The 11,172-nt window shown below is 42.3% G+C and overlaps 1 protein-coding gene across 1 annotated transcript; it reads right to left on the reverse strand.

Annotated features, from left to right (window-relative positions):
- Window positions 1-982: 982 nt before the first annotated feature.
- Window positions 983-1,713, reverse strand: LOC130506166 (uncharacterized; the record flags this gene model as incomplete). Its single annotated transcript, XM_057000800.1, has 2 exons — window positions 1,384-1,713; window positions 983-1,338 (listed from the first exon to the last, which is right to left on the reverse strand). Coding segments are annotated over exons 1-2 (686 nt in total), but the record flags the coding sequence as incomplete, so codon positions are not given.
- Between the last annotated feature and the right edge of the window lie 9,459 nt (window positions 1,714-11,172).

An 11,172-nucleotide genomic window follows, 5' to 3' on the forward strand; every position in this document is an offset into this window, starting at 1 on the left:
TCTTCTCTTAAGTGAAGTCTGGCCCCTTAAGTGCTTGAGGGTTTCATGATCAGTATGGATGATGAACTCCTTGGACCTCAGGTAGTGTTGCCAAGTTTCCAAAGCTCTAACCAATGCATATAACTCCTTGTCATACGTAGGGTAGTTGAGGGTTGCTCCACTTAGTTTCTCACTGAAGAAGGCTACTGGTTTCTTCCTCTGATGTAGCACGGCTCCTATACCCACTCCTGATGCATCACACTCTACTTCAAACATCTCGTCAAAGTCAGGTAGAGCTAGCACTGGTGCGTGAGTTAGCTTGTACTTCAAGGCATTGAAAGCAGCTTCTTGTAGTTCTCCCCATGAGAAGGCAACATTCTTCTTGATCACAGCAGTCAATGGAGCAGCTATGGTGCTGAAATCTCTAACAAAGCGCCTGTAGAAACTAGCCAAACCATGGAAACTCCTAACATGTGCAATGGATGTTGGAAGAGGCCACTCTTGTATGGCTTTGATCTTCTCTTCATCCACTTGTAGTCCCTGTTTACTCACTACAAAGCCTAAGAAAACAAGCTGGTCAGTACAAAAGGTGCACTTCTTTAGGTTGGCATATAAACCTTCCTTCCGAAGTGTAAGCAACACAAGTTCTAGATGTTCTAGATGTTCATCTAAGCTCTTAGAGTAAATAAGTATATCATCAAAATAGACAACAACAAATTTACTTATGAATGATCTAAGAACCTGGTTCATGAGCCTCATGAAAGTACTTGGTGCATTGGTTAACCCAAAAGGCATAACCAACCACTCATATAGACCTTGCTTGGTCTTGAAGGCAGTCTTCCACTCATCTCCTTCACGCATCCTTACTTGATGGTAACCACTTCTTAAATCTATCTTAGAAAAGATAGTTGCTCCACTAAGCTCATCAAGCATGTCATCTAGGCGTGGGATTGGGTGTCGGTACTTGATGGTGATGTTGTTGATGGCACGGCAATCTACACACATCCTCCATGATCCATCTTTCTTGGGAACTAAGAGAACCGGCACAGCACAAGGACTTAGACTCTCTCGGATGTATCCTTTATCCATCAGGTCTTGAACTTGCTTCTCTAACTCTTTGGTCTCTTCCGGATTCATCCTATAGGCTGGTTTGTTTGGCAAAGCAGAACCTGGAACGAGATCAATTTGGTGCTCAATCCCTCTTATTGGAGGCAGTCCAGCTGGTATCTCTTCAGGGAACAAGTCTTGAAACTTGTCTAGCACGGCTTGAGCTTGTTTAGGAAGTTGTGTATCTGAGCTTCCTATACTTAAACACTCTTTTAAAACCATTAGCAGTACAGTGCCTTGAGCACTCAAGGTCTTTAAAATAGAACCAGGAGAAATCATAAGGTTAGTTTTACTTACCTGATCTTCCTTGTTCATCTTAGCTTGTAGCTCATGTACCTCAGATGGGTTGAGTGGTGCTAGGTTGTATTTGCGGTCTTTGAACTTGAAAGAATAGTAGTTGGTGCGTCCATTGTGGAATGTGGCTCGATCAAATTGCCAAGGCCTACCCAACAAGATGTGACCGGCTTGCATTGGCACCACATCACACACTACTTCATCTTGGTACTTACCAACACTAAAAGATATCTTTACTTGCTCAGTGACCTTCAGCTCAGTCTTGTTGTCTAACCATTGCAACCTATAGGGCCGAGGGTGCTTGGTTGTCTCAAGACCTAGCCTGTCCACCATATACTTACTAGCCACGTTAGTACAAGATCCTCCATCTATAACCAAGTTACATACCTTAGCTTTGATGGTGCAGCGAGTGTGGAAGAGGTTCTCTCTTTGGGCTTTCTCTTCAGGGTTGGTCATTGTACTTAGTACTCTCCGAGTGACCAACAACTCTCCAGTATCCGGATACTCTACTTCTTCTCCAGAGCCCATTGCTTCCATTTCGGCTTCATCTTGAGACTCATAGTTATTATTTTTAGACATTTATAAGTGTTTAAGGTGTTTATGTGAGAGTTTGAGAGATCAAATGCTTAGATCAGAGTTTAAGAGAACGAGAGAGTTTAGGAGGCAGAGTTTGTGTATCGAAATGCTTAGTTTGATTTATGAGAAGAGTTTACAATATATAGGAAGCGAGAGTAAGCTAGGTTAAGACAAATGAGTGGTTAAGACTCAAAGACTATTCAAGGGGAGGAGCGCTCTCTTTGAAATGCTTGGACCAGGTTCACTTCGCGTATCCAGCTTGGTCCAGCCTGTCTTGCTGCATAGTAACCTTATCTAGCATAGTGACCCTATCCATAAACGGTCACAAGCTCGATCACACTAAACCCTCTCCTTGATCACAAGTCTTTGTAACTTGTTCTTCACTCTTCATCTCTTCTCATAGACAGTTTACCTTAGTTCAAATAGTTACCACACGGTAACTTATTTTCACTGAGGTAACTTTTGTGCCCAGACTTTGCACAATCCAAATTGTCTCCAAATGATGTTTAAAAGTGGTTTGAGTTGAGATGGTCCGTACATGTCCGTACAAGTCCGTACAGTCCGTACACACTCTTCTCAAACTCACTTCTAAACATCTCTCCAACTTAATCTCCTCATTTCATCCTTCACACTCAACTCTTATTGCCTCAACTTAACACTCCCCCTCAAGCTTGACCATGTGGAACAAGTCGAGCTTGGAATGCTGTTCAATCTCCCTCATTAAAACCTCAACAAGGAAAACCCATTGGGACAAAACCTTGAAGAGGAAAAAGAGTAGAGATATCCCAGCAGGGGAGCATTTAGTTGGTACTCCTCAGGTCAATGAGGCCCAGCCTAATGTGGATGGACTCCATTGTCTTCTGCCTTGCCGCCTTTGTGAACACATCAGCTAACTGATCTTCACTTCTCGTGTAACATGGTAACACCACTCCAAGTACAATCATCTGCCTAACCTTGTGACAGTCCACCTCAATGTGTTTAGTTCTCTCATGAAACACACTGTTGGAAGCTATGTGAATGGCAGCTTGATTGTCACAATGCATGACCATAGGTGTGGCTTGATCAACTTCCAAATGCTTCAGGATTCCTTTGATCCACACCAACTCGTTAGTAAGCTTGAGCATTGCACGGTACTCAGCTTCAGCACTAGAACAGGACACCACTTTCTGCTTCTTGCTCTTCCATGTAACCAGATTGCCTCCAATGAAAGTGCAATAGCCTGTTGTTGATCTTCTATCAACTCTATCACCTGCCCAATCCGCATCACAATACCCCACAGCTTCAGTACTCTTGTTACAACCCATCCAGATGCCTAGACTCCTGGTTCCATTCAGATACATCAGCAACCTTTCCACCATTCTCCAATGGTGCTCCTTGGGTACTTGCATATGCTGACTGACTTGGTTAACCGCAAAACATATATCTGGCCGAGTAATGGTCAGATATATGAGCTTCCCCACAAGCTTCCTATAGAGCTTTGGATCCTTGAACGGCTTGCTATCTTCAGTCTCCCCCTCACGTGGAACCTTGTACCCATCTTCCATCGGCATCTTAGCTGTCTTCCCGTCATCCATACCTGCATCTTTCAAAAGATCAAGTGTATATTTCCTCTGAGATATGAACAAACCTTCCTTGGATCTACACAACTCAATTCCAAGGAAGTATTTCATTTCTCCCAAGTCCTTAATCTCAAATACTGACTTTAGGAAGTCCTTAGTCTCTTGAATACCTGTCTTATCAGAACCAGTGATGATAATATCATCAACATAGACAAGGATACAGATGATACCTGAGGGTGTGGTGAGAGTGAAAAGAGTATGGTCAAGCTCGCATTTCTTGAATCCTCTTCCATTCAGGGTGGTGCTCAGCTTGTAGTACCATGCTCTTGGAGACTGCTTAAGTCCATAGATAGCCTTCTTGAGTCTCAACACATTTCCCTTCTTAACGAAGTGCTCAAGACCCGGTGGTGGTAACATGTAAACTTCATCCTCAAGCTCTCCTTGCAAGAAAGCATTCTTGACATCCATTTGCCAAAGATCCCATTCCAAGTTCACAGCAAGAGACAACACTACTCTAATGGTATGAAGCTTGGCAACCGGAGCAAATGTGTCAATGTAGTCTTCTCCATAGGTTTGAGTAAACCCTCTAGCTACCAACCGAGTCTTCCTTCTATCAATCTTGCCATTAGGTAAGTACTTGATGGTAAAGATCCACTTACATGACACTGCCTTCTTTCCTTTTGGTAATGTACTCTCATACCAAGTGTCATTCTTTATCATTGCGCCAGCTTCATCATTCACTCAGTCTCTCCACTCTTGAATCAACATTGCTTCCTCATAACTTCTTGGAACATAGCTCTCATCTAAACTCACTGTGAAAGCTTGATGTTCCTCAGGAAAGCTTGCAAATGAACACACTGCTTGAGATGGATGCTCAACCGCTTGAGCATTGTAATACACCCTTGTATTCACCCAGTTAGATGCATCTCTCTTAACTCTTGTGCTCCTTCTCAAAGTAGGCTGTGGAGAATGCTGCGTTGCTGTTGCTTCCTCCTCATTTCCACTACTAACCACTTCTCCATTTTGCTGATTTGCTTCAGCTCCCCCACTTGGTTGACTCTCCTCAGCTCCAGAATCCGAATTGGACATCTCAACACCTTGATCATGAGCACCAGAACTCTCCTCCGAACCAGAACTTCCTTCTGCTCCACTTGGTTCTTCTCCCCCCTCATGGTCAAGGTGTGGTGTCTCCTGATGATTCCCACCACCTTGATGATTCCCGTTGACAGGACCATGCTGATCCACATGGATTCCCATCCCTTCTAGGATCGTCCTCAGTACTGAAGCTCTATCACTGGTAAGATCCTTCAAATCTTCTTGGTTTTGCTCATCATAGTACCCTCTTTCTTCTATGAACTTCACTTCCCTTGACACCAACACACGCCTTGTGTCAGGATCATAACATTTGTAACCCTTCTGGCTAGTTGAATACCCAATGAACATAGCCTTGATACTTCTTGCTTCAAGCTTGTTTCGCATCTCACTTGCCACCATCACATAACAAAGACAACCAAAGACCCGCATATACTCCAGTGAAGGTTTGGACTGATTTAGTACCTCAAAAGGTGACTTGCCTTGAAGTACCAAGGTTGGAGTTCTATTGATCAAGTAACAAGCCGTGGATACTGCATCACTCCAAAACCTCTTGGGAACCTTTGACTGGAGCATAATGGTTCTTGCCACTTCCATGAGATGCCGATTCTTCCTCTCAGCAACCCCATTTTGCTGTGGAGTGTATGGGCAACTTGTTTGGTGCAAGATGCCATGTTGAGCTAAGTGATGCTTGAATGCATGACCAGTGTACTCTCCTCCATTATCTGACCTGAAAATTTTTATCTTGGCATTGTAATGGTTAGTTACATAGGTTTGAAAACTTTTAAATGCATCAAGCACCCTATCTTTGGTTGGAATTAAAGTTAACCAGGTGTATTTGGATTTTTCATCAATGAATGTGACATAATACTTGAAATTATCTCTAGACAAGCAAGGAGAAGTCCAAACATCCGAATGAACAAGATCAAAGCAATTTTTATAAACCGTTGAAGAGTTTGGAAAAACAGTTTTACAATGCTTGCCTAAAATACAAGCTTCACAATCTTTGTTCTCAAATGCAACACCTGGCAACATCAGTTTAAAAGCCTTATTATGAGGGTGTCCTAGTCTAGTATGCCACAATGCATCTTTACTTAGACTAGGAGCAGAAACAGAAGTAAAAAGACAGCAACGATCAGAAATAGGAGCAAGATCTTCAAGCAAATATAATTCTCCTTTGGTCACTCCTTTTCCAATAAGCTTGCTGCTATCAATATCCTGAAACTTGACATCATTAGGGCTGAATATAACATTGCAATTTAGATCAGTGGCACATTTCTTAACAGATAACAAATTTGAGGTAAAGGAAGGCATATACAATGCCTTAGATTCCCTATCAAAGAGTTTAAGACTTCCTATCCCTTTGATAGGTACTTTAGCTCCATCCGCAATCATCACATGACCAGTAGTAGGCATAATATCTCTTATTAAGCTAGTGTCACTAATCATGTGATGAGTGCATCCGGAATCAATCACAAGAGGTCTAGTGATGATAGGCTTAGCAATAAGAGCAAGGATACTAGACGGTTTGAATGCATGCTCAATCCTAGCAATATTGGAACTACTAGTATGATTATGCATTTCTCTTAAACTATCCAGCATCCTAGCATTTCTATCAAGCTCACTGCCATTATCTATCAACCTAGCACTAAAGGATGAACCCTCAATGTTACCATTCTCCTTGAAGAGTTTGATCAAAGCATCCAGGTCGGACTTCTTGAGATACTCTTGATCACTTGCCCCGCGGTTGCTTGGTTCACCAGAGTAAGCAACCATGGACTTCTCCTCATTGGTTTCCTTGCTTGTACCAGCTCCACTTGATTTCTCAGCCTTGTATCCAGATCCTCTCTTCTCACGATCCTTCATGAACTTTGCCGGCTTCAAGTGAGGATGAAGAATCCAGCACTGACTCTTCTTATGTCCATGCTTCTTGCAATGATCACAATCCCCATCAAACTTCTCATACTTCCCATGCGCAGCCTTGTTTGCTTGTGGAGTCTCCTCTTGATCAATCTTAGCTGCTTGATTCACCAGTGCCAGCTCTCCTTTCTTTCCAGACAACCCAATGGTACCTTGCTCCTTTTGGATCCTTGCAACCACATTCTCAAGATCCGGCAAGTTATCCTCCCTCAACAAGTGTTGGATAAGTCCTTGATACGCCGGATTCAATGTGAGGAGAAGCCCAAACACTTTGTCTTGCTCTCTCCTCTTGTTAAGCTCATCAGCATCCACCGTGCTTGGCCTCAACATCTCAAGTTCAGACCAGAGTGATCTAAACCTTCCCAAGTGCTTAGTAAACTCCATGTCTTCTTGAACCAGGTGGTTCAATGCGTGCTTGACCTCAAACACTCTGCTCAGGTTTGAGGTGTTTCCATACACCTTCTTCAAGGTGTCCCATAGTTCTTTAGCTGACTCGCAGTAGCTATAAGCATCAAGAATTGCCGGGTCAAGTGAGTTTTGAAGAACTGACAGCACTTGCATGTCTTCTTGTTCCCATTTCTCAAATGCATCTTGAGCCGCTTCGCCTTCATCTTCTCCTTGTGTGATGAGCTTTGGAGCTTCACCTACAGTGATGTGCTTCCACAAGCCTTTCATTCCCACAGCAGTCTTCACCATCCGAGACCACACCAAGTAGTTGTTTCCCTTGAAACAAACCGCAACCTTCATCTTTGAGCTTCCTCCACTATCCATAGCTAAGAAACTCAACCAAGCCTTCAGCTTTCACACAACAAATAACAAGTAACACTCTTTGCTTCACGAACCACAAAAGGAACAAGCTTTCTTCAAGAACCAGCTTGAACCGCCAAAACCACAAGTTTGAATCTTCAAGTTTGAATGAACCGCCAAAAATATCAACGAATCTAGCTTGAGTCTTCACAGCTACCACGAACCACAAAGAAACAAGCTTGAGCTTCAAACCGCCAAGAACACCACGAACACCGAGAAGATCTTCAAAGCTTTAGCTTTGAATCTTCAACTGCGAACCGAGATCCTTCTAACCTGGCTCTGATACCATATTATTTTTAGACATTTATAAGTGTTTAAGGTGTTTATGTGAGAGTTTGAGAGATCAAATGCTTAGATCAGAGTTTAAGAGAACGAGAGAGTTTAGGAGGCAGAGTTTGTGTATCGAAATGCTTAGTTTGATTTATGAGAAGAGTTTACAATATATAGGAAGCGAGAGTAAGCTAGGTTAAGACAAATGAGTGGTTAAGACTCAAAGACTATTCAAGGGGAGGAGCGCTCTCTTTGAAATGCTTGGACCAGGTTCACTTCGCGTATCCAGCTTGGTCCAGCCTGTCTTGCTGCATAGTAACCTTATCTAGCATAGTGACCCTATCCATAAACGGTCACAAGCTCGATCACACTAAACCCTCTCCTTGATCACAAGTCTTGTAACTTGTTCTTCACTCTTCATCTCTTCTCATAGACAGTTTACCTTAGTTCAAATAGTTACCACACGGTAACTTATTTTCACTGAGGTAACTTTTGTGCCCAGACTTTGCACAATCCAAATTGTCTCCAAATGATGTTTAAAAGTGGTTTGAGTTGAGATGGTCCGTACATGTCCGTACAAGTCCGTACAGTCCGTACACACTCTTCTCAAACTCACTTCTAAACATCTCCCAACTTAATCTCCTCATTTCATCCTTCACACTCAACTCTTATTGCCTCAACTTAACAATAGTCCCAATTGGTGGTGATAGTCATGACTGTTGGTTTGGGCACTCCCTAGCCATGTGACCTCGTCCCTGACATCTAAGAACAAAACATCTCTAGCTCTTTGATGTTAGTACCTTTTTTTGATCTTGTCTAGGACCCTTGTTTGAATCATCACCCTTACTCTTGAACCGAGAATCAATCTCTACAGCTTTACCTTTGTCATTCGTTTGTTGACATTAGAAGTCCAAGGTTGTGAGTTTCTAGACCTACTAGTAGCGGTCTTACGCTTGATTTGCTTCTCAACCTGCACAGCTAAGTGCATTAGTTCAGGTAAGCCACTGTATTGAGCTCTTTCTACCTTCCTGGAGATACGCTCTTGAAGACCATCAATGAATTGAGCCATCAAAGCCTCCTCAGATTCTTCTAACTCCAGTGAGTTCATCAGCTTCTCAAACTCTTCAAAGTATTCTTCTACTGACCTATTACCTTGAGACAACTTGCGAAAACGTTTTTGTAAGTCTCTATGATAATAATCAGGAACATATCTTAACCTTAGGAGATATTTCATGTCAGCCCAAGTGTGACAGCTCCAAAGCGGTTCCTCCTCCTCTCAGCTACATTCTGTCCCACCAGGCAAGTGCATTCTCGGTGAGTTGAGCAGCTGCTAAGGCAACCTTCTTGTGCTCTCCATAGCCATAGCACTCAAAGATATACTCTAAGCGCTTCTCCCAATCCATGTAAGCTTCTGGATCAGATTTCCTGTAAAAATAGGAGGAACAATTTTAATGTCTTTGTTGTGCTCTCTATGATGAGCTTCTCTAGCTCGGTTGTGTCTAAGTGGATCCTGTCTTCTAGGATTGCGGTTTCGGAGGATCATCATCATCATCAAGACTCGGCATGCTCTCATCATCTTCATGCTCTCCATCTTCAGCCTCATGGATGGGGTTTTTGGTTGCGGATTGGAACTCTCCTTTGAGGTTGCTCCAACCGGTTCAAGCGAGTGTTGATCTGCTGACCAAGCTCTCCTACAACAGCCCTCATCTCTTCTCTCATGGCAGCCATAATCTGCTCCATGGTTGGAGGGTTAGCTACCCGGGTTGGCGTTTTCATCACCCATGACTGGTTTGCTAAAACTCAACAAAAACAACAAGAAATTTAAATACCAACGGTAACAAAATTAAACAAGAAGAAGAACTTTAAATTTTTTTTAAATCTAAAAAGAAATCGACAAGAAAGAAAATCTTTATGGGTTTTGAAAGTTTTTAAAATAAAAGGCAAGGAATCAAGCGATAATCTATAAAAGGAAAACAAGAGTTTGCGTGATGAACAAAAGGAAAGAACAAAATATTTTTGGGTTTCGAAATTTTATGAATCAACAAAACGGATGCAACAAGAACAAGTAAACTTTTTATGGTTTTTGATTTATGAAACTAAGATCAAAGAGATAAGAAAGATAGAGGTAAGAAGAACCAAAGGATGGATCCTTTGGCTCTGATACCAAATGATATAAGACTCGGATGGAGCCTTTGGAAGGTGGTGGAGATGGATCCTCAGCTGGCTTTCACGCACTCTCTTGAGAACAAAGGATGGTTGAAATGATGGCACTTGACTAGATGAGATCAGTGGTATGGGATCTAACAAGCTGGCTGTAACGCACTCTCTTGTTGGACCGGGTGATGAGGTTGATGATGGAGTGAAGAACACCACAAGGATGATGGGAGATCCTTGATACAGTTCGGACTCTTGCTGCTTGAATCACACAAGGAGGAAGAGGGTTGGCGGCTTGCTTAGGGGCAAACTGACTCATATATTGATTAGGTAAAAAGTTGTGTGTTACAAGCTGCATATGGACTTTATAAATAGTCTTCAGCTGACTCAAGCAAAATAAAAGACTCCAAAACGACAGGACTTAAGGTTTCTACGCAAAGTAATAAAATGCCCCAAAAAGGAAAGTTTGCAAAAACTTAAAAAGAAAATAAAACTAAACGAGTTTGGGTCTTGAACCAAGGTGGCTGCTGAGATGGGAGAGTTCTAGGAACCACTAGACTGACCCATCTTACCTGCACAAAATTGTAAATAATGAAAAACACTTCCCTTGGTTCATGGTGGAACTCCTTTGTGGTATTCTTGAAGTTGAGCACGCTTGGTTCATTCTTGAAAGATGTCTTGTCTTTGCTCTTCTTCAAGCTCTTCTTCAGTCTTCTCTTTATTATCTTCAGCTTCAATCTTGTTGGTTTCTTCAAGGAAGGATTCTTCTTCAGCTTCAGTTCCTGCCAAGTAAATATTTGAATCAGCACCATTCAAATAAGCTGACTTACCTTGAGTGATATTGAGTTGCGCAAAGGCATTGCTCAAGTCATCACTTGTCGTGTTGATATGTCCTCTCTGGGTGGATCAGCTAGAATTATAGTGGTGGCTCAGCTAACTATCTAAGATAGCTTGGACCGCAAGTGCAAAGCCTTGGTTAAGCCTTCTTTGCTTAGATCGAGTCATGGGTCCTTCAGATGCCTTGGGAATGGTATAGTGTCCTGGTGTGGTTGATGTCCTCATCAAATATGGCAATATCTTCATGATTCTTATCAAACCAGGATGAACCAATATGTAAGAAGCTTGATTGGAACCACTAATCAGTGGAGAATAACCAGGAAGTTGAATAAATCTCATAGGAGTTGTGAGTAAGAAGATATCCCACTTTCTATCCAGATGATTCCAGATTAGCCTGTTCGGACATATGCAATATCTTCATGATTCTTATCAAACCAGGATGAACCAATAGTAAGAAGCTTGATTTGGAACCACTAATCAGTGAGAATAACCAGGAAGTTGAATAAATCTCATAGGAGTTGTGAGTAAGAAGATATTCCACTTTCTATCCAGATGATTCCAGATTAGCCTGTTCGGA

This window comes from Raphanus sativus, unplaced genomic scaffold (genome assembly GCF_000801105.2).
Source record: "Raphanus sativus cultivar WK10039 unplaced genomic scaffold, ASM80110v3 Scaffold2954, whole genome shotgun sequence".
NCBI lineage: Eukaryota > Viridiplantae > Streptophyta > Magnoliopsida > Brassicales > Brassicaceae > Raphanus > Raphanus sativus.